This window comes from Schistocerca nitens, chromosome 4, assembly GCF_023898315.1.
Source record: "Schistocerca nitens isolate TAMUIC-IGC-003100 chromosome 4, iqSchNite1.1, whole genome shotgun sequence".
Classification (NCBI taxonomy): Eukaryota; Metazoa; Arthropoda; class Insecta; order Orthoptera; family Acrididae; genus Schistocerca; species Schistocerca nitens.
This window is the reverse complement of record NC_064617.1, coordinates 957475793-957503230: the sequence shown is the minus strand read 5'-3', so window position 1 is coordinate 957503230 and position 27438 is coordinate 957475793. Positions and strand designations below refer to the sequence as shown.

Sequence of the window (27438 nt, the reverse complement as noted above, 5' to 3'; positions counted from 1 at the left end):
GGTACATCCAAACCGTCATCGAACCCATCGTTCTACCATTCCTAGACCGGCAAGGGAACTTGCTGTTCCAACAGGACAATGCACGTCCGCATGTATCCCGTGCCACCCAACGTGCTCTAGAAGGTGTAAGTCAACTACCCTGGCCAGCAAGATCTCCGGATCTGTCCCCCATTGAGCATGTTTGGGACTGGATGAAGCATCGTCTCACGCGGTCTGCACGTCCAGCACGAACGCTGGTCCAACTGAGGCGCCAGGTGGAAATGGCATGGCAAGCCGTTCCACAGGACTACATCCAGCATCTCTACGATCGTCTCCATGGGAGAATAGCAGCCTGCATTGCTGCGAAAGGTGGATATACACTGTACTAGTGCCGACATTGTGCATGCTCTGTTGCCTGTGTCTATGTGGCTGTGGTTCTGTCAGTGTGATCATGTGATGTATCTGACCCCAGGAATGTGTCAATAAAGTTTCCCCTTCCTGGGACAATGAATTCACGGTGTTCTTATTTCAATTTCCAGGAGTGTATGATGGATGAGGCGCAGTGTTCCCATGGAGACTACTGGTAGGCCACGACAGTGACTACACAGCACACTAAGGACTTATAGCTTGAGGTACTATTACCCTATGGAAGTGAGGACGTTTCATTTAGCCACAATAATGTATGTATTGTCCACATTTGAAGATAAGAGCGACTACAACCGTCGTTCACAAACTGTGGTAGTTGGCAGTTAATGTACATGACATATTGAACGTTCACTAATCGTGACACAATTCATACTGAAACTGCATTAAGACAATGGCAGTCAGAAATATACTGCGAGGTGAAATTACCATTGAACCCACAGGGATAACTACACATGCATACGAGTATCTACACCGTGAGCAACAAGTGCAAGAAACACGTTTTGTATCCCTGTAAAGCCTTGGACCTACGTGGATAGTCGTTTTACAACAGGAAGGATTATCAGCACGGGAAATTGCCTACTGAATTATTGTTCACCAGTGGGAGCTGACTGGAACATTAAACCGGTATCGTGAGTCACAGAAAAATTAACTTATAGTTTGGTAACTGAACATAAATAGAGGAGCAAAATCATTGTTACACTGTAGGTTATAATACAAAAAAAGTTAACACATTTTTAATTTAGGTATTTAGGTGCTAAAACTCAACCGCGCACACGAAATAAGGACAGAAGTGCTTAGACTTTCACGGTCAGTGTCAATTTGAATAGAGTCCTTATCAAGTGAGACGGGGCAGTGATTAGCGCATTGGACTCGCACTCGGAAGGACCGCGGTTCAAACCTGCGTCCGACCATCCTGATTTAGGTTTTCCATGATTTCCCTAAATCGCTTCAGGCAAATGCCAGAATGGTTCCTCTGACAGGACACGGCCGACTTAATTCCCCATCCTCCCCGATGGGACCGATATCTTCGCTGTTTGCTCCCCTCCTCAGAACCAACCAATATAATCCTTTTATGCATTACGATCGCTCATTATCAAACAAGAGAAACGATAATAAAACCAATGTTTCGGTGGGTTTGTGGCGATTTTGGTATTTCAGTAGTTTCACCCTTCAGTTCCCAGCGCTAACTTTATATATAATGTCAGTTCTGCTACTTTATCTCCTGTGAACCAGCCATAATAGGGCCTAACATAAAAATCCAATAGCAAAAGTTCCTCCGCCCCAAATTTGTAATAACGAAAAGATTAATCCGCAACAATCAAACAATAATGCTCTGTCCAGTCGTACTAGTGTGACCACCTGTCAGAAACGTGAATAATCACCTGCCATCGTTGACATTAGGGAAAGGCAAACCAACATTTCTAGCATTTGTAGACTTAGAGAAAGCTTTTGACAATGTTGAATGGAATACTCTCTTTCAAATTCTAAAGGTGGAAGGGGTAAAATACTGGGAGCGAAAGGCTATTTACAATTTGTACAGAAACCAGATGGCAGTTATAAGAGTCGAGGGGCATGAAAGGGAAGCAGCGGTTGGGAAGGGAGTGAGACAGGGTTGTAGCCTGTCCCCGATGTTATTCAATCTGTATATTGAGCAAGCAGTAAAGGAAACAAAAGAAAAACTCGGAGTAGGTATTAAAGTTCATGGAGAAGAAATAAAAACGTTGAGGTTCGCCGATGACATTGTAATTCTGTCAGAGACTGCAACGGACTTGGAAGAGCAGTTGAACGGAATGGACAGTGTCTTGAAAGGAGGATATAAGATGAACATCAACAAAAGCAAAACGAGGATAATGGAATGTAGTCGAATTAAGTCGGGTGATGCTGAGGGAATTAGATTAGGAAATGAGACACTTAATGTAGTAAATGAGTTTTGCTATTTGGGGAGCAAAATACCTGATGATGGTCGAAGTAGAGAGGATATAAAATGTAGACTGGCAATGGCAAGGAAAGCGTTTCTGAAGAAGAGAAATTTGTTAACATCGAGTATAGATTTAAATGTCAGGAAGTCGTTTCTGAAAGTATTTGTATGGAGTGTAGCCATGTATGGAAGTCAAACATGGACGATAAATAGTTTGGACAAGAAGAGAATAGAAGCTTTCGAAATGTGGTGCTACAGAAGAATGCTGAAGATTAGATGGGTGGATCACATAACTAATGAGGAGGTATTGAATAGAATTGGGGAGAAGAGGAGTTTGTGGCACAACTTGACAAGAAGAAGGGACCGGTTGGTAGGACATGTTCTGAGGCATCAAGGGATCACAAATTTAGCATTGGAGGGCAGCGTGGAGGGTAAAAACCGTAGAGGGAGACCAAGAGATGAATACACTAAGCAGATTCAGAAGGATGTAGGTTGCAGTAAGTACTGGGAGATGAGGAATCTTGTACATAATAGAGTAGCATGGAGAGCTGCATCAAACCAGTCTCAGGACTGAAGACAACAACAACAACAATCGTTGACAGACGTGCGAGGAAAAGGCTCAGTGAGGTTCTGGAAGGTGCCGACCGGGATGTTGGAGTCTTGGCGACTCCAGTGTCGAGTCCAGCTGCGCTTGCTTTCTCCACCAGATCCATGGCGCGAACACCCTGATCGAGGTGATCCCACAAATTCTCCAATGGGCTTAGGTCCTGGGCGTTTGCTGACCAGGAGTGGACGGTAGACTCGCCCTGGTGCCCTTTGAACGACGCACATAGACTGTGAACTGTCCGACATTTAGCATTGTCCTGCTGGTGGATGCCATCGTGCAGAGGGAAAACAAAGTGCATGTAGAGGTGGACGTGGTCCCCAAGGATAGATGCCTGATTGTGTTTATCCGTTGTACCTCCCAGAATGACCATATCATCCAGGCAATGCCACGGAAACATTCTACATCTACATCTACATGGATACTCTGCAAATCACATTTAACTGCCTGGCAGAGGGTTCACCGAACCACCTTCACTATTCTCTATTATTCCAATCTCGTATAGCTCACGAAAAGAACGAACACCTACATCTTTCTGTACGGGCTCAGCTTTCCCTTATTTTATCGTGATGGTCGTTTCTCCCTATGTAGGTCGGTGTCAACAAAATATTTTTGCATTCGGAGGAGAAAATTGGTGATTGGAATATCATGAGAATATTCCATCGCAACCTTTGTTTTAATTATGTCCAGCCCAAATCCTGTATCATTTCAGTGACACTCTCTCCCATATTTCGAGACAATACAAAACGTGGTGCTCTTCTTTGAACTTTTTCGATATGTTCTGTCAATCCTATCTGGTAAGGATCCCACACCGCGCAGCAGTAATCTAAAAGAGGACGGACAAGCGTAGTGTAGGCAGTCTCCTTAGTAGATCTGTTACATCTTCTAAGTGTCCTGGTTAGCCTTCCCCACAACATTTTCTATGTGTTTCTTCCAATTTAAGTTGTTCGTAATTGTAATCCCTAGATATTTAGTTGAATTTACGGTCCTTAGATTTGACTGATTTATCGTGTAACCGAAGTTTAACTGATTCCTTTTAGCACTCATGTGGATGACGTCACACTTTTCGTTATTTAGGGTCAATTGCCAATTTTCGCGGCCTTTCGATATCTTCCCTAAATCGTTTTGTAATTTGTTTTCATCTTCTGATGACTTTATTAGTCGATAAACGACGACGTCATCTGCAAACAACCTAAGACGGCTGCTCAGATTGTCTCCCAAATCGTTTATGTAGATAAGGAACAGCAAAGGGCTGGTCGTAACGCTTCTTCCTCTGCGCTGGACACCTTTACTTTAAGACGTTTCACGCCGGTCATGCCAATAGCCATCTTTCCGATCATAAAGTGAGATTCTTCTGAAGAGGCCACAAGTCGCTGCCCAGTGGACGTCCAGATGGATTGAATGTTGTATGTTAACCGGAGACCTAGAAATGATGGAGAGGCTCCACCCCCGCAGCAGCCGCAGTGGTCCACAACCCCACGACGACTACCGTAGTCCACTTCACCCCTCCGCCGCCCCACAGTGAACCCAGGGTTATTGTGCGGTTAGCCCCCGGTGGACCCCCCGTGGGAACGTCTCACACCAGACGAGTGTAACCCCTATGTTTGCGTGGTAATGGTGGTGTACGCGTACGTGGAGAACTTGTTTGCGCAGCAATCGCCGACATAATGTAGCTGAGGCGGAATAAGGGGAACCAGCCCGCATTTGCCGAGGCAGGTAGAAAACCGCCTAAAAACCATCCACAGACTGGCCGGCTCACCGGACCTCGACACAAGTCCGCAGGGCGGATTCGTGCCGGGGACCGGGCGCTCCTTCCCGCCCGGAAAGCCGTGCGTTAGACCGCTCGGCCAACCGGGTGGGCCTGTCCAGCTGGGTACTGGCGTACAAATTCCAGCCTTCACTGCCGATGAAGCGCAGTCAGTACTGGTACATGAATCAGGCGCCCGTTGCAGAAAAGTCGTTAAGGAGACACTTTTGGTTGCCCCTTGGTCCATCTGGACGGACGGTTGCTCAACAGCTACACGTCTCTTCGCCCGTACGCATATGCACAGCCGTCGTTCACCCCTGTCATCTATGGCCTGTGGTGCACCACAGTTGCCTCTGCACCAGTTCTGGATAGCATCATTTGTCATGCACGGTAGACTTTAACCACTTTAACCACAGCTACACGCAAGTAGTTTATAAACTTATCCGTTTCGAAAATGATGCCATCCTTGTCCCAAAATCCAATTTCTGTGCCCTTTTGAACGTCTGAAGAGTCGCTCAGTTTCCGCCGCATGACGACAACGACGTGACTGTTTCCTGCCCCCCCCCCCCCCCTCTCCCTCTCCGCTGCCAGCGCTGCCACCTGCCCTCTGTAAGTTGGTTCAAGTGGCTCTGAGCACTATGGGACTTAACATCTGAGGTCATCAGTCCCCTAGAACTTAGAACTACGTAAACCTAACCAACCTAAGGACATCACACACATCCACGCCCGAGGCAGGATTCGAACCCGCGACCGTACCACCAGCGCGGCTCCAGACTGTAGCGCCTATAACCGCTCGGCCACCCCGGCCAGTCCTCTGTAAGTACACGTAGACGTCGAAGATAGGCGGTGATCAGATTACTGTAACTGCACCATGTATTATCACTCCTTACTTCTCGTAACATTCATTAATTAAAAAGGTTGGTTGGTTGGTTGGTTGCTCCGGGGGAGGGGACCAAAATAGAGATCATCGGGCCCCTTCTTGGGTTAGACAACGATGGGAAAGGAAGCCGGCCATACCCTTTCAAAGGAACCATCCTGGCATTTGCCTCAAGCGATTTAGGGAAATTACAGAAAACCTAAATCAGGATGGCCGGACGCAGGTTTGAACCGTCGTCCTCCCGAATGCAAGTCCAGTGCGCAAACCATTGCGCCACCTCACTCGGTGATTAAACAGATAAAGCCTCACTGCACGTACTAAGCTGAAAAGCAGTCATCACACAGACAACTTTCAAACTTGTAAAAGAAAAACAATGATTCGCTGACCCCAAAATAGCCCACGTATTCTTCCAGACCAATATACATTGAGTGCGCCTCATAACTAAGTATCTTCCAATAAATTCGTTCAACATTAATATTAATTACCTGGCCTGAGGCAGTGAGAGATTAATGTCAGTCTAAAACTTACAGAATACAATGACTGTGTTTTTTACGAAGCTATTTCAAGACTACTTTTAGCTCGGCAACAGTAGCTGTAGATTCCGTGGTGTGTGGCACATTACTACACCACTGGCCATTAAAATAGCTACACCAAGAAGAAATGAAGATGATAAACGAGTATTCGTTGGGCACATATCACACTAGAACTGACATGTAATTACATTTTCACGCTATTTGGGTGTATAGGTCCTGAGAAATCAGTACCCAGAACAACCACCTCTGGCCGTAATAACGGCCTTGATACGCCTGGGCATTGAGTCAAACAGAGCTTGGATGGCGTGTACAGGTACAGCTGCCCATGCAGCTTCAACACGATACCACAGTTCATCAAGAGTAGTGACTGGTGTATTGTGACGAGCCACTTGCTCGGCCACCACTGACCGGGCGTTTTCAATTGGTGAGAGATCTGGAGAATGTGCTGGCCAGGGCAGCAGTCGAACATTTCCTGTATCCAGAAAAGCCCGTACAGGACCTGCAACATGCGGTCGTCCACTATCTTGCTAAAATGTAGGGTTTCGCAGGGATCGAATGCAGGGTAGAGCCACGGGTCGTAACACATCTGAAATGTAACGTCCACTGTTCAAAGTGCCGTCAATGCGAACAAGATGTGACCGAGACATGTAACCAATGGCACCCCATACCATCACGCCGGGTGATACGCCAGTATGACGATGACGAATACACGCTTCCAATGTGCGTTCACCGCGATGTCGCCAAACACGGATGTGACCATCATGATGCTGTAAACAGAACCTGGATTCATCCGAAAAATGACGTTTTGCCATTCGTGCACCCAGGTTCGTCGTTGAGTACACAATCACAGGCGCTCCTGTCCGTGACGCAGCGTCAAGGGTAACCGCAGCCAAGGTCTCCGAGCTGATAGTCCATGCTGCTGCAAACGTCGTCGAACTCCTCGTGCAGAATGTTGTTGTCTTGCAAAACGTCCCCATCTATTGACTAAGGGAACGAGACGTGGCTGCACGGTCCGTTACAGCCATGTGGATAAGATGAGTGTCATCTCGACTGCTAGTGATACGAGGCTGTTGGGATCCAGCATGGCGTTCCGTATTACCCTTCTGAACCCACCGATTCCATGTTCTGCTAACAGTCATTGGATATCGACCAACGCGAGCAGCAATATCGCGATACCATAAACCGCAATCGCGATAGGCTCCAATACGACCTTCATCAAAGTCGGAAACGTGATGGTACGCATTTCTCCTCCTTACACGCGCATCAGAACAACATTTCACCGGACAACGCCGGTCACCTGCTGTTTGTGTATGAAAAACCGGATGGAAACTTTCCTCATGTCAGCACGTTGTAGGTGTCGCCACCGGCGCCAGCCGTGTGTGAATGCCCTGAAAAGCTAATCATTTGCACATCACAGCATCTTCTTCCTGTCGGTTAAATTTCGCGTGTGTAGCACGTCATCTTCGTGGTGTAGCAATTTTAATGGCCAGTAGTGTATTAAAATGAAGAAATCCCTCCAGCTGTATTTAAGGTGTCGATTTTATTTTGGCAACTAGTTTCAACGTTGTAACAACGTCATCTTCAGGCCCATACACTTGTTGAGTTACTAACCACCTTCCACACGGAGCACGTCCGTATCTCACCACTGACTTCTAGTATCAGCCGCACGCAGTTGACGTCAACAAGTGTATGGGCCTCACGATGACGTCGTTACAACGTTGAAACTAGTTGCCAAAATAAAATTGACTCCTGAAATACAGCTGGAGGAATTTCTTCATTTTTAATATAAATTTATACCTGCTGACGTCCCACTGTCCTCCATTTCAGCTATGGATGTACGAAGAGCATAGAGAGTTGTTTCACACGACGTTCCTATCTGACAATGAAGGCGATATGACATCAATGGTTTCCGGCCACAGAAGCAAGTACTTGAACTCTGAATATCCAACTAAAAGGAAATGGAAAGAAACAGTAGTGAAAATTAATGAGCCTACATGAAGACCACTATCTCAACGAGCGGTCTGGCGTCATTTTTAATCTGTTTACTGTTCTAATGACAAACTGACGTTACTTTAACACAATCTCGCTTGAAACTTCAGTATGACTACTGCAAGATAAGAATGACATCTGATACCAGTGCAATATGAATTGTCATGTCAGAAGCACAGAACTTAATAACACTTCTAATCACACAGATAGTAACTGGCTATCTGTAGTAATGAAATCTTTGGTATATGGTCGGTCTTTGATAATGTGCACCACGTTAAAACTGTATGCCGGAGAGAGGCCGTGAAGCCATTACTCGTGATTAGCGTGCACTTCGCAAACCATTTGCTCTGCCCGAGCACGCCTGGGGCACGGAAACGAGCCTTCAGCTTACTGCAGACTGCGACGCCTTGTCCTCCTACACTCCGAAGAGCTTCTCTCACCCCCTTGGTGAAACAGCGAACGTGTTTGTTGCCTTGGTGTGTTCAAATGGTTCTGAGCACTATGGGACCTAACATCTGAGGTCATGAGTCCCCTAGACTTAGAACTACTTAAACCTAACTAACCTAAGGGCATCACACACATCCATGCCCGAGGTAGGATTCGAACCTGCGACCGTAGCGGTCGCGCGGTTGCAGACTGAAGCGCCTGGTACCGCTCGGCCACAACGGCCGGCCCTTGGGGTGTCTCAAAGGTCACCTAGCTCAAAACAATGGTGCATTTCGTTTGTATATAGGCATGTACACTCCACGTTTACCATTGACCGAAAATATCAGTCCGCGTGAAAGTCGAGTTCATACTGTGGCTGAAAGATATTTATGAAGTGTTGGGACACCAATGTAGCGGTCGCGCTGTTCGAGACTGAAGCGCCTGGAACCGCTCGGCCACAAGGGTCGGCCCTTGGGGTGTCTCAAAGGTCACCTACCTAAAAACATTGGTGCATTTCGTTTGTATATAGCCATGCACACTCCACGTTTCCCATTGACAGCAAAAATATCAGCCCGCGAGAAAGTCGAGTTCGTACTGTGGCTGAAAGATATTTATGAAGTGTTGGGACCCCGATGTGTCTCTCAGCTTGTGGCTGTTCAGCTTGTGATATAATTCTATTCAACTCGCTGCTCTTTTCACAAATCAGAGATCGACTGCGACCAGTCGATGTGTCCCTAATAGATAGCTAGATCGTGGCTCAATTGAAGCGGGACGCTTCACTGAAGACAATTCTGCTCCAGACAATGAGATTCCACGCTGAAGACGTATCTGCAGACAACATGGATAGCGGTGGGATATCAGTGTGAATGTCGCCCGCCGTTACGCTCGACAGCCAGGAGTTATGGCCTGGGGTGACACTTCGTTTCATAGCAGGACTACTTTGGTTATCATCCGCGGCATTTTTACATCACAGCAGTTGCTGTTGTTGTTGTGGTCTTCAGTCCTGAGACTGGTTTGATGCATCTCTCCATGCTACTCTATCCTGTGCAAGCTTCTTCATCTCCCAGTACCTACTGCAACCTACATCCTTCTGAATCCGTTTAGTGTATTCATCTCGTGGTCTCCCTCTACGATTTTTACCCACCACGCTGCCCTCCAACACTAAATTGGTGATCCCTTGATGCCTCAGAACATGCCCTACCATCCGATCCCTTCTTCTAGTCAAGTTGTGCCACAAACTCCTCCCCAATCCTATTCAGTACATCCTCATTAGTTATGTGATCTACCCATCTAATCTTCAGCATTCTTCTGTGGCACCACATTTCGAAAGCTTCTATTCTCTTCTTGTCCAAACTATTTATCGTCCACGTTTCACTTCCATACATGGCTACACTCCATACAAATACTTTCAGAAACCACTTCCTGACACTTAAATCTGTACTCGATGTTAACAAATTCCTCTTCTTCAGAAATGCTTTCCTTGCCATTGCCAGTCTGCATTTTATATCCTCTCTACTTCGAGCGTCATCAGTTATCTTGCTCCCCAAATAGCAAAACTCATTTACTACATAAAGTGTCTCATTTCCTAATCTAATTCCACCTGATTTAATTCGACTACATTCATTATCCTCGTTTTGCTTTTGTTGATGTTCATCTTATATCCTCCTTTCGAGACATTGTCCATTCCGTTCAGCTGCTCTTCCAGGTGTGTCTCCGACAGAATTACGATGTCATCGGTGAACCTCAACGTTTTTATATATTCTCCATGCATTTTAATTCCTACTCCGAATTAATCTTTTGTTTCCTTTACTCCTTGCTCAATATACAGATTGAATAACATCGGGGAGAGACTACAACCCTGTCTCACTCCTTTCCCAACCACTGCTTCCCTTTCATGCCCCTGGACTGTTATAACTGCCACCTGGTTTCTGTACAAATTGTAAATAGCCTTTAGCTCCCTGTATTTTACCCCTGCCACCTTCAGAATTTGAAAGAAAGTATTCCAGTCAATATTGTCAAAAGCTTTCTCAAAGTCTTAAAATGCTAGAAACGTAGATTGGCCTTTCCTTAAACTAGCTCCTAAGATAAGTCGTAGGGTCATTATTGCCTCACGTATTCCAACATTTCTACGGAATCCAAACTGATCGTCCCCGAGGTCGGCTTCTAGCAGTTTTTCCATTCGTCTGTAAAGAATTCGTGTTAGTATTTGCAGCCGTGGCTTATTAAACTGATAGTTCGGTAATTTTCACATCTGTCAACATCTGCTTTCTTTGTGATTGGAGCCGGCAGTTGTGGCCGAGCGGTTCTAGGCGCTTCAGTCTGGAGCCACGCGACCGCTACGTTTGCAGGTTCGAATCCTGCCTCTGGCATGGGATTGTGTGATGACCTTAGGTTAGTTAGGTTTAAGTAGTTCTAAGTTCTAGGGGACTGATGACCTCAGATGTCAAGTCCCGTAGTGCTGAGAGCCATTTGAACCATTTTTGAAGTGCCATTTGTTAGTGGAAGCGGTGGGAGGACGAGATGCAACACCACAAATGGATACTTTCAATGCAAACATTATAGGTTAGGGTTTACCGTAACTGCTAATGACATTAAATGAAACAACAAGCTTACTATTGTCAGTCACTGTTTAGTTATCTGCACGACGCGTTTCAAAGGTTTAAACCTCCATCATCAGGTGGATTTACATTTGTTAGTATGACATGTGCGTGTGTGTGTGTGAGAGTGTTTTGTTTTACTTTTATTTTTTTAAGACACTTGTTGCACTGTTTCCAGTGGTCATTGGTTTCTTTCACTGTCGTAACACATCACATGTATACTGTCACATCTTGTAAACAAAATTTGTTTACAGTGAAAGCAACCTGTGACCACTCCTCAAAAAAAAAAAAAAAAAATAGCACAACACACACACGTCATACTAACAAATGTAAATCCACCTGATGATGGAGGTTTAAACCTTTGAAACACGTCATGGAGATAAATAAACAGTGACTGGTAACAGTAAACTTATTCTTCAGTTTCCCCCGGAGTATTTGTTGCTCGAACAGTCCGTGGGTATACTGCCTGTTCATAGTGTACAACGGGCACAATATTTCGGCGATCAGACGAGTCGCCATCGTAGCTTCTATGTGCTCGCTACGACGGCCCTGTTCGCCAGTTCGTACTTCTTGCTGAGAGTCTTAAGAGAGTATTAAGAAAACTCTCAGCAAGAAGTACGAACTGGCGAACAGGACGGTCGTAGCAAGCACATAGAAGCTACGATGGCGACATGTCTGATCGCCGAAATATTGTGCCCGTTGTACACTATGAACAGGCAGTATACCCGCGGACTGTTCGAGCAGCAAACTTGTTGTTTCATTTAATTAACAAATGGTTACGTTGCTTTCCTTTATAAAGATACTTACGTTGCGTGTATCAAACGTAATGCTACAGACGTTGCTTGATAAGCAATTTAAAAAATATTCAAAAAAATACGGCATGTACGAAATGAACGATGGAAGGAATTGGTTCACGCTTATCTACAACAATAGTCACATTCCTGCCATAGTTCTCGGAAAAAATTCGCCAGGCTCTCCCCACGCCCCATGGCTACGTTTGATAACTCACAAAAGCATTACACTCTTGTTATAAGACATGCTGACAAAACGATTGGCTTAAATAACTGAAAAATTATTCACGATGATAACATGTAGCGTGATTTTCTTGCCAACATCGGAGGTCGATATTTTGTCTATAACACCAGTATAAATGATACTTAATTCAAACCCTTAGCTGCCGACAGGTGCTGTTGATATAGCTCGATGGGGGACAGCTGAAAATGTGTGCCCCGACGGGGACTCGAACCCGGGATTTCCTGCTTACATGGAAGACGCTCTATCCATCTGAGCCACCTAGGACGCAGATGAATAGCGCGACTGCAGGGACTTATCCCTTGCACGCTTCCCGTGAGACCCACATTCCCAACTGTCCACAATCTACATACGTAATGTACCTAATAGATATTTGCCTATCCACTCATTACTTGCGCAGACTAAGGTGACTATTCCCGTAAGAGTTTGTGCACCCGGTGCGCATTCGCACAGACGAAGGTCAATGGCTGGGTAGCCTTTAACTATATATATATATATATATATATATATATATATATATATATATATATATATATATAGTAACTATTCTCGAAAGAACAGCTTTCAGCTGTCCCCATCGAGGTATATCAACAACACCTGTCGGCACCTAAGGGTTTCAATTAATTATCATTTATTCTAGAGAAGCTGCACAGTCATCAATGGTATCTGTTGTTTTGAGAACAGTAACTATCTTCATATAGAGCGAGTGTTACAAAAAAGTACCGCTAAACTTTCAGGAAACATTCCTCACACACAAATAAAGAAAAGATGTTATGTGGACATGTGTCCGGAAACGCTTAATTTCCATGTTAGAGCTCATTTTAGTTTCGTCAGTATGTACTGTACTTCCTCGATTCACCGCCAGTTGGCCCAATTGAAGGAAGGTAAGCCGGCCGCGGTGGTCTAGCGGTTCTAGGCGCGCAGTTCGGAACCGCGCGACTGCTACGGTCGCAGTTTCGAATCCTGCCTCGGGCATGGATGTGTGTGATGTCCGTAGTTTAGTTAGGTTTAAGTAGTTCTAGGGGACTGATGACCACAGATGTTAAGTCCCATAGTGCTCAGAGCCATTTGAACCATTTTGAAGGAAGGTAATGTTGACTTCGGTGCTTGTGTTGACATGCGACTCATTGCTCTACAGTACTACCATCAAGCACGTGAGTACGTAGCATCAACAGGTTAGTGTTCATCACGATCGTGGTTTTGCAGTCAGTGCAATGTTTACAAATGCGGAGTTGGCAGATGCCCATGTGATGTACGGATTAGCACGGGGCAATAGCCGTGGCGCGGTACGTTTGTATCGAGACAGATTTGCAGAACGAAGGTGTCCCGACAGGAAGACGTTCGAAGCAATTGATCGGCGTCTTAGGGAGCACGGAACATTCCAGCCTATGACTCGCGACTGGGGAAGACCTAGAACGACGAGGACACCTGCAATGGACGAGGCAATTAATTCTTCGTGCAGTTGACGATAACCCTAATGTCAGCGTCAGAGAAGTTGCTGCTGTACAAGGTAACGCTGACCACGTCACTGTATGGAGAGTGCTACGGGAGAACCAGTTGTTTCCGTACCATGTACAGCGTGTGCAGGCACTATCAGCAGCTGATTGGCCTCCACGGGTACACTTCTGCCAATGGTTCATCCAACAATGTGTCAATCCTCATTTCAGTGCAAATGTTCTCTTTACGGATGAGGCTTCATTCCAACGTGATCGAATTGTAAATTTTCTCAATCAACATGTGTGGGCTGACAAGAATCCGCACGCAATTGTGCAATCACATCATCAACACAGATTTTCTGTGAACCTCTGGGCAGGCATTGTTGGTGATGTCTTGATTGGGCCCCATGTTCTTCCACCTACGCTCAATGGAGCACGTTATCATGATTTCATACGGGATACTCTACCTGTGCTGCTAGAACATTTGCCTTTACAAGTACGACACAACATATGGTTCATGCATGATGGAGCTCCTGCACATTTCAGTCGAAGTGTTCGTACGCTTCGCATCAACAGATTCGGTGACCGATGGATTGGTAGACGCGGACCAATTCCATGGCCTCCACGCTCTCCTGACCTCAACCCTCTTGACTTTCATTTACGGGGCATTTGAAAGCTCTTGTCTACGCAACCCCGGTACCAAATGTAGAGACTCTTCGTGCTCGTATTGTGGACGGCTGTGATACAATACGCAATTCTCCAGGGCTGCATCAGCGCATCAGGGATTCCATGCGACGGAGGGTGGATGCATGTATCCTCACTAACGGAGGACACTTTGAACATTTCCTGTAACAAAGTGTTTGAAGTCACGCTGGTACGTTCTGTTGCTGTGTGTTTCCATTCCATGATTAATGTGATTTGAAGAGAAGTAATAAAATGAGCTCTAACATGGAAAGTAAGCGTTTCCGGACACATGTCCACATAACTTATTTTGTTTCTTTGTGTGTGAGGAATGTTTCCTGAAAGTTTGGCCGTACCTTTTTGTAGCACCCTGTATATATGAAGATAGTAACTGTTCTGGAAAGCCGGCCGGTGTGGCCAAGCGGTTCTAGGCGCTTAAGTCGGGAACCGCGCGACCGATACGGTCGCAGGTTCGAATCCTGCCTCGGGCATGGATGTGTGTGATGTCCTTAGGTTAGTTAGGTTTAAGTAGTTCTAAGTTCTAGGGGACTGATGACCTCAGATGTTAAGTCCCATAGTGCTCAGAGCCATTTGGACCATTTGTTCTCGAAAGAACAGCTTTCAGCTGTCCCCATCGAGGTATATCAACAACACCTGTCGGCAGCTGTGGGTTTTGAATTAATTATCATTTATTCTAGAGAAGCTGCACAGTCATCAATGTTATTTGTTCTTTTGAGAACTGTTACTATCTTCACATATACACTCCTGGAAATGGAAAAAAGAACACATTGACACCGGTGTGTCACACCCACCATACTTGCTCCGGACACTGCGAGAGGGCTATACAAGCAATGATCACACGCACGGCACAGCGGACACACCAGGAACCGCGGTGTTGGCCGTCGAATGGCGCTACCTGCGCAGCATTTGTGCACCGCCGCCGTCAGTGTCAGCCAGTTTGCCGTGGCATACGGAGCTCCATCGCAGTCTTTAACACTGGTAGCATGCCGCGACAGCGTGGACGTGAACCGTATGTACAGTTGACGGACTATGAGCGAGGGCGTATAGTGGGCATGCGGGAGGCCGGGTGGACGTACCGCCGAATTGCTCAACACGTGGGGCGTGAGGTCTCCACAGTACATCGATGTTGTCGCCAGTGGTCGGCGGAAGGTGCACGTGCCCGTCGACCTGGGACCGGACCGCAGCGACGCACGGATGCACGCCAAGACCGTAGGATCCTACGCAGTGCCGTAGGGGACCGCACCGCCACTTCCCAGCAAATTAGGGACACTGTTGCTCCTGGGGTATCGGCGAGGACCATTCGCAACCGTCTCCATGAAGCTGGGCTACGGTCCCGCACACCGTTAGGCCGTCTTCCGCTCACGCCCCAACATCGTGCAGCCCGCCTCCAGTGGTGTCGCGACAGGCGTGAATGGAGGGACGAATGGAGACGTGTCGTCTTCAGCGATGAGAGTCGCTTCTGCCTTGGTGCCAATGATGGTCACATGCGTGTTTGGCGCCGTGCAGGTGAGCGCCACAATCAGGACTGCATACGACCGAGGCACACAGGGCCAACACCCGGCATCATGGTGTGGGGAGCGATCCCCTACACTGGCCGTACACCACTGGTGATCGTCGAGGGGACACTGAATAGTGCACGGTACATCCAAACCGTCATCGAACCCATCGTTCTACCATTCCTAGACCGGCAAGGAAACTTGCTGTTCCAACAGGACAATGCACGTCCGCATGTATCCCGTGCCACCCAACGTGCTCTAGAAGGTGTAAGTCAACTACCCTGGCCAGCAAGATCTCCGGATCTGTCCCCCATTGAGCATGTTTGGGACTGGATGAAGCGTCGTCTCACGCGGTCTGCACGTCCAGCACGAACGCTGGTCCAACTGAGGCGCCAGGTGGAAATGGCATGGCAAGCCGTTCCACAGGACTACATCCAGCATCTCTACGATCGTCTCCATGGGAGAATAGCAGCCTGCATTGCTGCGAAAGGTGGATATACACTGTACTAGTGCCGACATTGTGCATGCTCTGTTGCCTGTGTCTATGTGCCTGTGGTTCTGTCAGTGCGATCATGTGATGTATCTGACCCCAAGAATGTGTCAATAAAGTTTCCCCTTCCTGGGACAATGAATTCACGGTGTTCTTATTTCAATTTCCAGGAGTGTAGTTCTAAGTTCTAGGGGACTGATGACCTCAGATGTTAAGTCCCATAGTGCTCAGAGCCATTTGGACCATTTGTTCTCGAAAGAACAGCTTTCAGCTGTCCCCATCGAGGTGTATCAACAACACCTCTCGGCAGCTGTGGGTTTTGAATTAATTATCGTTTATTCTAGAGAAGCTGCGCAGTCATCAATGGTATTTGTTCTTTTGAGAACTGTTACTATCTTCACATATATAAGACCAGTGTTATGATGTTTCAGAAAATACATTACCGATATTGAAACATCGATTTGTGAAATCCCGATACCGATAACGTGTGACGGTGTGTGTTGTCGGCAGGAAGCGGCGGAGGAGCTGCGGCGGAACAAGGCGTCGATGGGCGACCTGTTCAGGGTGCGCGGCAACATGCTGGCGCTGTGCCTGTCCCTGGGGCTGGTGCTGTTCCAGCAGCTGTCGGGAATCAACGCGGTGCTCTTCTACGGCCAGGACATCTTCAAGCAGGCCAACACCGGCCTCGGGGCGGAGGTGTCGCAGATCGTGGTGGGGGCCGTCATGATCGTGGCCTCGTGCATCACGCCGCTCGCCGCAGACCGTCTGGGCCGCAAGCCGCTGCTGCTCGTCTCCGCCGTGGGCATGGCCATCGCTGACGTAAGCAGTACAGCCGAGATCCCTCAAGTATCTCCATCTCGTCACCACATGGAACCACATCCCAATTTAAAATGGTTAACAAATTAAATTGTTGGGCGTTAAACCTGCAACAATAGGAAAGATACGCACGTCAGTAGTCGAGGACGCTAACGCTCGACTGTACAGTAGCACCGGACTCGGAAGTAAGCCGGTTCGAATCCCACTGGTGGATGAAATTTTCACTGCTGGTACACTTGTGTCCAAAATTAAAGCAACAAACCGCTATTTCCCCTGCATGTGTCTAATTCATGATACACAAACTGTCAACAGATGTCCGTACTATAGTGTTCTAAAGATGGCATTCTACTTCAAGAGACAACCACGCCAGTAATGACGTCAGGGCACCAATCAAACGGGGTAGTGTTTGCTGGGTAGTCCCACTTGCACCATCGCTGTGTACACAGTCAAGACGGCGCAGTATGGCATATGGGAGATGCCCACCAGACTCTCTGCGGTGCAGGGCCGTAGGAAGAATGGAGCAAGGACAGTCTGAAACTGTTGCGGCCCGATGACTTAATGTGAATCGTTCTGTTGTTTCTCGAATGTGGCGACAGTTTATATAGACCAAAACTGTATCCCGAAAATCAGGACCTGCCATGTGGGACATCAGAAAGAGAAGAATTTTATTTGGCTGTAAGGACACGACGGTACTGCCTTAGCACTGCATGACACTGGCACCCGACCTCGCATCCTGCACTCAACGTGTTGCATCGAGGCAAACGGCGTACAGAAGGCCTGAGAAGGGTGGCCTTTATTGTCGTAGACCTGCTGTATGTGTACCTCTGACGCGTCTTCACGAGAAGGGAAAGTCTATAGTGGAGCTGTCAACATGCCACCTGGGCGGCGGAACACTGGGCCAACGTTCTTTCCACAGATGAGTCCCGATTTGGTCTGCAGAGCGATTCTCGACGGATTCGCATTTAACACAATGTCGGGATCCAAACATTGTGGGAAGAATTTCAGATCGGGGAGGGTCCCTAACTGCGTGAGCAAGGACAATGTTGACCACTCTGACACCTCTTCGTGAAATTGTACGGTTCAGTCGGTAGGTTTAACTGGTGTCAGGTATCATGACGAGATCTTGGGACCTCATGAGTGGTTGTTGCGAGGTGCTGTGCGCCTAAGAGTTCTTCCTGATGGACAATAATGCTGCTCGACCTCATAGGGCACAGGTGGTTGATGTTTTCTTGGAAGATTTTGCATGCATGGCGTGGCCTGCTCGCTCTCCCGATTTGAATCCCACAGAGCACGTCTAGAGACACGGGTTTTATCACGTCAGCATCCAACAACCACTCTCCAAGACTTGCGAGCAGCTCTGCAGGAAGAATGGGCGTTATTGTCTCAACGTGAGATTGATGACATCATGAACAGTATGTACCATCTTCGTCAGGCCTGTATTGTTGGCAGAGGTGGTCACACCCAATACTGAGCACATCACCCAATTGTCAGAATGTGTATGTAAATCCGTTAAGTTGGAAAAAGGGAAGAACATCTTTCACTACCGTTACGCATATTGCAGTTGTTTAAGTTCTTTACATTGTTTCTACTTAACTATCACCTGTTTGTATTGCTTTGTGGCAAAATAAACTGAACCTTGCGAAATTTCCGTTTGCTCCTTTAATTTTGGACACGAGCTTATTTGCCCAGAGTAAGGAAAGGAGAGGTGATGGCGTAAACTTCTTGACCACAAGTCTCTGCGCCAAAGTCCTGGGTTAAATTCCATACTTCTTCGCAGTGTGAAATGAAGTGAGGACAAGTGACACCCTATCTATCGGCTATCGAGGTCCATCTGCTTCGATGGGCATTCAACCTCTACTGCGCCGAATACCTGAACCCTCCCCCCCCCCCCCCCCACCCAGACGCGTATGAGCGGAAGCGCCGAGACTATGCTGCGAAAGGGGGGGGGGTGAAAAGAAGGTGTGGTGTGGTAACGGCTTGGACCCGTCCGAAATATAGCATGCACTTCAGTGCGAGATGCTTTCAATCATTTTCATAACGAAACTCTGTCTCGGAATCTCGCAGAAAACCCACAGAGATTCTGGTCATACATACAGCACACTAGACGACATCAATACCTTCACTGCACGATAGCAACGGTGAAACCACTGATGACAGTGCCACTAAAGCAAAGTTATTAAACACTGTTTTCCGAAACTCCTTCACCAAAGAAGGCGAAGTAAACATTCCTTAATTCCAATCAAGAACAACTGCCAAGATGAGAAACAAGGAAGTACATACCCTCTACGTAGCAAAGCAGGGTAAACGCAAGGCCTCCGGTCCAGATTGTATACCATTCAGTTTCCTTCCAGAGTATGCTGATATAATAGCTCCATATTTAGCAATTATATACAACCGCTTGCTCACAGAAATACCCGTACCTAAAGACTGGAAAATTGCTGAAGTCACACCAATACGCTAAAAGGGAAGTAGGAGTAATCCGCTGAATTACAGGCCCATATCACTAACGTCGATTTGCAGTAGAGTCTTGGAACATATACTGTGTTCGAACATTATAAGTTACCTCGAAGAAAACGATTTATTGACACTTAGTCAGCACGGATTCAGAAAATATCGCTCTTGTGAAACGCAACTATCTCATTATACTCATGAATGTCAAATCGATTCCATATTTTTACATTTTCCAGAAGGCTTTTGACACCGTTCCTCACAAGCGTCTTCTAACAAAACTGCGTGCCTATGGAATATCGCTTCAGTTATGCGAATGGATTCGTGATTTCCGGTCAGAAAGATCACAGTTCGTAGTAATAGACGGAAAGTTGTCGAGTAAAACAGAAATAATACCCGGCGTACCCCAAGGAAGTGTTATAGGCCCTCTATTGTTCCTGATCTATATTTACGACATAGGAGACGATCTGAGTAGCCGTCTTACATTGTTTTCAGATGATGCTATCTTTTACGGTCTTGTAAAGTCATCAGATGACCAAAACTAATTGCAAAATCTTTTAGATAAGATATCTGTATGGTGCTAAAAGTGGAAATTCACCATGAATTAAGAAAAATGTGAAGTTATTCATAGGAGTACTAAAAGAAATCCGATAAATTTTTATTACGCGATAAGCCACACAAATCTGAAGGCTGTAAATTCAACTAAATACTTAGGGATTACTATTACAAATAACCTTAATTGAAATGATCACATAGATAATATTGTGGGTAGAGCAAAACAAAGACTGTGATTCATTGGCAGAACACTTAGAAGGTGCTAAAGGGACAGCTTACACCACGCTTGTCCGTCCTATTCTGGAGTATTGCTGTGCAGTGTGGGATCCGCATCAGGTGGGATTGACGAGTGACATAGAAAAGTTTCAAAGAAGGATGAAATTTCAATCACCAGTTTTCTCCTCCGATTGCGAAAACATTCTGTTGGAACCCACTTACATAGGGAGAAATGATCATCACGATAAAATGAGAGAAATCAGGGCTCACACAGAAAAATTCAAGTGCTCGTTTTTCCCGCGTGCCGTTCGAGAGTGGAACGGTAGAGAGACAGCTTGAAGGTGGTTCGTTGAACCCTGTGCCAGATACTTTATTGTGAATAGCAGATTAATCACGTAGATGTGGATGTAGACTGCCAGACGGGCAAAGGGATAGTGATCAGTGGTGAGGGCGCAGGAGGGTTCCTCCGATTCCCACAGAAGCAGAAAGCGGTGCTGGAGCGCCTATAGAGAGTTGCAGGCAGTTGCAAATGGCAACAGCCCCATGATCACTGAAATACGGAGTGATAGGGGAAGGGGTGGTGATGGGTGTTCCATCTGAGCTCGAGGTCGGAGCTGGTTGTAGTGGCGGTGGCACTCAAGCTCCTTCTGTGTCTGGACAGATGTAACGCAACACACATTAAGGTTGTTGGCGTCCAAGCCACAGGATTCCCAGGGGAGTGGGCCCTCACAGTTGCACTGGGTGTGTAACGCCACGACGGCCCAGAGCGGGTTGCGGGAGGGTCAGTGTCATCAAGTGAAGCAGTGTCTGTTGTTGCTGTCCGTTGTGCAGCTTGGCAGGGCTACGAGCACCAATTGGCATGGAGTGGCAAGTGCTCAAAAACGGGGTGAAGGTTAAGGCAGTGGCAGAGGATTCAACAGCCTTCTTCATTATTGCGTGATGGCATGAAGGTTTGAAAGAGACCTTCTGCGTCACCATTTGAGAAAGGATGGAATGGAACGCTGAGAATGTATTCTATTCGATTGGTCACGCAGAACTCTTTGAAAGCAGACACCATAAATTGGAGGCCATTATCAGAAACTAAAGAATGGGTTAACCCTTCGATGGCCAAAACCTGGGATGGTGAAGATGATACCGGTTGTGGTGGACGTCATGCATACCACTTAGTGGTATTTCGAGTAGGCACCCACAATGAGCAACTACATCAATCCCAAATATGCGCCCGCAAAATTAGGTGGATACTGTCCTAGGGATAGCAGGGTATAGGCCAGGGTGCAAATGACTGTTTAGGTTCTGCTTGGTGCTGTAGACACTATGGACAATTCACTTGACATCACTATTGATACTTGTGTCGGCGAGCCAAAGCGCTCATGTGAGACATCCCCAACAGTACTGGGTGGGATCGTAGTGTGTGGTGGCGGTGACACGTGCGTCTGTAGAGAGAAAACCATCCAACATATGCTGCCATGCAGCATCAGTGTCAAAACAGATGACCTCCTGTTTGTCAAAGTCAAGGTCGAGGTCATGTCCAGCGGGTACATGCGACAAGGTGTCAGCATTAGAATGTTTAGCCATGGTCTTAACATGATGTAAAATTGTAAGCACTCAGAACTGTAAGCGTTCGGCCACTCACTCTAGAAGATTTGACCGAGGCATGAAGAAGGGAACCAAGGGCTTGTGATCTGTAACGAGAGAGAATTTCTCCCCAAAAAGGTAGACATGAGATTTTTTTTAAGGCAAACTCTAATGCCTTATATTGGATCTGTGAGTAGCTATGTTGGTCTCATGAGCAATTGGTTGTTTAGAGCCATCCTCATTCCTGTGCACCAGAACCGCATTGACTGCATTGACTGCCACAACCATCAGACGTCCAGAAGGAAAAGGTGTGAGACCAGGGGCGGATTTCAGCACCGCTTTTAATAAGTCCAGTTGCAGGGCACTCCTTTCTTATGCAAATGATTTTGGTGTTGCGAAACATGGGCTGCCTGGGAAAGGAACTTGGAGAAATAGTTGACTTTGCCAAAAAACACCTGCAGTTCTGTTAGGTTGGGTGGAGATGAGAATCGATGGTGCGGACATTTCGATCAGTAGACCTGATTCCATCTTTGGTGACCAGTGCTCCAAATACTCTTATTTCTGGTTGAAAAAATCGACACTTCTCGAAAAGACAACGCAGACCTTCGTCCTCCAGGGTGGTACAGAGGGTGTGGACATTTTTCAAATTCTCCTCATGAGAGGGTCCCTGTAACAATAAAACCATCAAGATAATTCACACAAGCTGGAATACTCTGCACTAGTTGTTTTAGATACCTTTGGAAAACTCCTGGCGCCAAGGCAATGCCAATTGGGATTTGTGTGTACTTAAGGAATCCGAAGAGCGCGTTGACAACAATGTTCTGACATTCCTCGTCTAAAGGCAACTGAAGATAAGCATTAGTAAGGTCGATCTTTGATTAGCATTCCCCAGCTATAAGTTTGGTAAGGAGGTATTGTGCCTGGAGTACAGGCTAAGTTTCAACAAGCGATGGTAGCCTAGAAATCCCCATATAATTAAAGAGAACCATTGGGCTTCTCCAGTACGACGAGGGAGGGGGGGGGGGTTAACCATGTGCTAGTTTCCACAGGTTCGATAACTCCAGCAGCCTGGAGACAATCAAGTTCCTGCTTCACCACAGTATTCAGTACGTAAGGATACTGGAACGGTCCTTGCATGATAAAAACGAGGCGTGGCGTCTGGCTAAAGGGTGATGTGTGCCTGAACAATATGCAACCGAAATCCGATTTAAATAGCTATGAAGGCGCCAGACGACGAGCAAAGATCGTGCAGTTCCTGGAAAAGGACGGCAGTTGCTACAACCTTGACATCGTTGAAGATACAGAGCCCAAACAATGTAAAGAAAAAATGGTTCAAATGGCTCTGAGCACTATGGGACTTAAGATCTGAGGTCATCAGTCCCCTAAAACTTAGAACTACTTAAACCTAACTTACCTAAGGACATCACACACATCCATGCCCGAGGCAGGATTCGAACCTGCGACCGTGCAGTCGCGCGGTTCTGGACTGAAGCGCCTAGAACCGCTCGGCCACCGCGGCCGGCTGAATGTAAAGACATCGAGGCGAAAAATGTTAGTAGCCGATATTGATCGATAACGAATAGCGTAATGAGCCGCGTAAGATGTTTGTAGGCTGCCGTGACCAAGAACAGACCTATTCCCGTACGCCCCCAAACGGAGTGAGCGAGGAGACAACTCAAGCGAGGTCAGTCGTGCATACTTTGCTAGCTTCATCACAGAAATGGTGGTCCCAGTATCCACCTGGAAACGGACGTTCTAGTCATAAAGGTGGAGTATGAGAAATAACTTCTGAATGAAAGGGTCTTCGAATACAACTACAGGCTGCAGGGTATGTACAGTGTCGTGATGTTTTCATGGGGCAGGATGGGAGCGGGTGCCCTTCCTTGCCACAAAGCATGCAGCCCCCCCCCCCCCCCAAAAAAAAAATCTGGACAGCCCATCCAGGAGGGTGTCGAAAAACACCGTGGGCACGAAGAGAGCAGCCCTCGTGATCTACGACGAGGCGTGACTGGAGGCTCAGAAGTCATAGAGATGTCAGACACAGACGAATCACGGCGGTACTGCCTGGGAGCTGGCCGGCCGGAGTGACCGAACGGTTCTAGGCGCTACAGTCTGGAACCACGCGACCGCTACGGTCGCAGGTTCGAAACAAGTTCTAGGGGACTGATGACCTCAGAAGTTAAGTCCCATAGTGCTCAGAGCCATTTGAACCATTTTTGAACCTGAGAGCTGTCGTGCGCCTGCGGTACTAGAGCTGAGCATGCGGAGAGTTTGCTGCTATTTGTGACCTCGCCAATAGTTTTCACATTTGCAGCCTGTGCGATTACCAACGAGGGAGTGTTGTGTAAAATGTCCTCCAATGAGGGGTTATCTAGTTTCAACGCCGAAGTGTAGACATCCGGATCTGGTACAAGGTGGACCACCCCATCGCAGATCAAGGAGTCTTTGTACGAAGCGCTGCAGCCTTGATTGGCGCAAATGAAGTAATGGCCGCTATCGACAGGGGATCTCAAGTTGATTCTGTATTTCTAGATTTCCGGAACCTTTTGACGCCGTTCCTCACAAGCGACTTCTAATCAAGCTGCGGGCCTATGGGGTATCGTCTCAGTTGTGCGACTGGATTCGTGATTTCCTGTCAGGAAGGTCGCAGTTCGTAGTAATAGACGGCAAATCATCGAGTAAAACTGAAGTGATATCAGGTGTTCCCCAGGGAAGCGTCCTGGGACCTCTGCTGTTCCTGATCTATATAAATGACCTGGGTGACAATCTGAGCAGTTCTCTTAGGTTGTTTGCAGATGATGCTGTAATTTACCGTCTAGTAAGGTCATCCGAAGACCAGTATCAGTTGCAAAGCGATTTAGAATATATTGCTGTATGGTGTGGCAGGTGGCAGTTGACGCTAAATAACGAAAAGTATGAGGTGATCCACATGAGTTCCAAAAGAAATCCGTTGGAATTCGATTACTCGATAAACAGTACAATTCTCAAGGCTGTCAATTCAACTAACTGCCTTGGTGTAAAAATTACGAACAACTTCAGTTGGAAAGACCACACAGATAATATTTTGGGAAGGCGAGCCAAAGGTTGCGTTTCATTGGCAGGACACTTAGAAGATGCAACAAGTTCACTAAAGAGACAGCTTACACTACACTCGTTCACCCTCTGTTAGAATATTGCTGCGCGGTGTGGGATCCTTACCAGGTGGGATTGACGGAGGACATCGAAAGGGTGCAAAAATGGCAGCTCGTTTTGTATTATCACGTAATAGGGAAGAGAGTGTGGCAGATATGATACGCGAGTTGGGATGGAAGTCATTAAAGCAAAGACGTTTTTCGTCGCGGCGAGATCTATTTACGAAATTTTAGTCACCAACTTTTTCTTCCGAATGCGAAAATATTTTGAGAGCCCAACCTACATAGGTAGAAATGATTATTAAAATAAAATAAGAGAAATCAGAGCTCGAACAGAAAGGTTTAGGTGTTCGTTTTCCCCGCGCGCTGTTCGGGAGTGGAATGGTAGAGAGAGAGTATGATTGTGGTTCGATGAATCTTCTGCCAAGCACATAAATGTGAATTGCAGAGTAATCATGTAGATGTAGATGTAGATGCATTGGTCTTGAAAGTCGGTGACCCAAGACCGGTATGTCTGTCCCTGCTGGTTATAGTACTGATGAAACCCGAGCCTGGACACAGCCACATTGTGTCGCTGGAAATAGTAATCAGTCAACAGAACGCAGATGTGCTGAAACGACAGCGTGAGAGGATCTGACAGAGTGGCTAACCTTTGGAGCAGAAAGAATGTTTCCGGCGAAACCTAAGTGTGGTGTGCATACTTTAAGACCTTCGGTACACACACCATCAGATTATTTGACTTGTCGCTCTAACGAAGTAGGCGAGTGTCAGCAATATGTCTCGTGGTCTTATCGTGGCATGTTTATCTTCTGCCGTTAGGTCAGACGATAGAAATGCCACTAGCACGCTTAGAGTAGCAGATTGACGGTGAACAACTTTAAACAGAACTTGATTAATTTTCACACACATTTATTAAAATAATAAAAAGCATAGACATTACGTAACTTGATTCTGGATGCTGTTTACAATTGACAATCTGAAGTTCCTTTGGTCTTGGTATGTTAATCTTATTCTCACATATCTCTGATACTTGACAAAGTGTCTGTTCATTGATCTTCGTGGCTATGTACAGGAAGATGGTAATCTTATTAGGCGCAGACTGAAACTTGACTATAGACTGGTACAGACAAATGTAGACTGGTACAGACAAACGCAGACTGACTAATCGGAGGTCTGTACACTCGTTATAATACCTCGCGCGTTCAGGTATCACTGCACGAGTGTGATCTACGAGGAGAAAAGGTTCTATGTTAGCAGCAATCTCATTGGCTGCGTTACACATTAATACGCGGGTCGGCGGAAGCAGAATTTGGTCCATCTCTAAGGCAGCGCCATCTGGTAGTGCGGAGACGGACGAGCGCTGCGCCTGCGCTGTTGTGCTTAGCGGGGCGCGCTCTAGTGGGAAAGTGGTGTACGCGCTGACTACGTGGAACTATGTACACAACACTAAGACAAAAACAATCATTAGTGCAGTAGATCATCTGTGACTTGAAAGACCGAAAAATGCCGTCCCAGATGATGCAAGTACGTGTCCCAGTCCTCCTCTGTGGAGGTGTGGAGGCACTAGATGGAGGCACTGAGTCATTGAGGCATCTGGGCCTCGAGTATTCTGAGTTGGTCCACCTGCAGCCGCAACCATTTTTTAAACAAGTCTAACTGGTATATGATGTGATTCTTCAGTTTCTCCCGGCGTATTTGTTGCTCGAACAGTCCACGGGTATACTGCCGGTTCTTAGTGTCCAATGGGCACAATATTTCGGCGATCAGACATGGCGCCATCGTCAGGTGCGCTGACGAACAGTTCGTCAGCGCACCTGACGATGGCGACACGTCTGATCGCCGAAATATTGTGCCCGTTGGACGCTATGAACGGCAGTATACCCGTGGACTGTTCGAGCAAGTCTAACTGGAGTTAATGCTGCTGTTGCTCCAGAAAGCGAGCCAATTAAGCGTCCATGGTACTAAAGAACTTCCTTTTTACTCATCAGCAATGCTATACCCGCAGTAGCCGGATGTCGGTGCGCACGTTGTCCAATGCAGAAACGGAAGCAGCCGACAGGTGTGACAGCCACCAGCACAAGAGTAACTAAACCGACTGTACGGGTAACGAATGCGACGGACAGACTAAAGACAAGACGACAGACTAGGGCAAGGGCGAGAAACTCACGACGAAGAGGAGCCACGCAGAGCTGTCGCCACAACGATGACAACGAGATCAGCGGGCAGACAAATCCGAGACACAATCAGATACAGTAACCGGCTGACACGCAAGGTAGTTATCCAGCAGTTCTAGTACAGCATAGATCGATCAGTAGGTGCCAAGCGCGAGCACTGAACTGACCGGCTATATTCACCCTGCACCTTAGCGAGAATTTTGTTCCCTAGCGCTTCGCTATGCAAGTCTATGAATTCGTGCTTCAATATGCGAACTTCGTTCTTTGAATT

General features: G+C 46.9%; 1 protein-coding gene across 1 annotated transcript in view; it reads left to right on the top strand.

The window, feature by feature from the left end:
• The window catches only part of LOC126253635 (facilitated trehalose transporter Tret1-like), an 83291-nt gene that overhangs the window by 40637 nt on the left and 15216 nt on the right, over window positions 1-27438 (top strand). The window contains exon 4 of the mRNA XM_049955121.1: window positions 16763-17071. Coding sequence (XP_049811078.1) covers window positions 16763-17071 — 309 coding nt within the window. The remainder of the gene's footprint in view (window positions 1-16762; window positions 17072-27438) is intronic.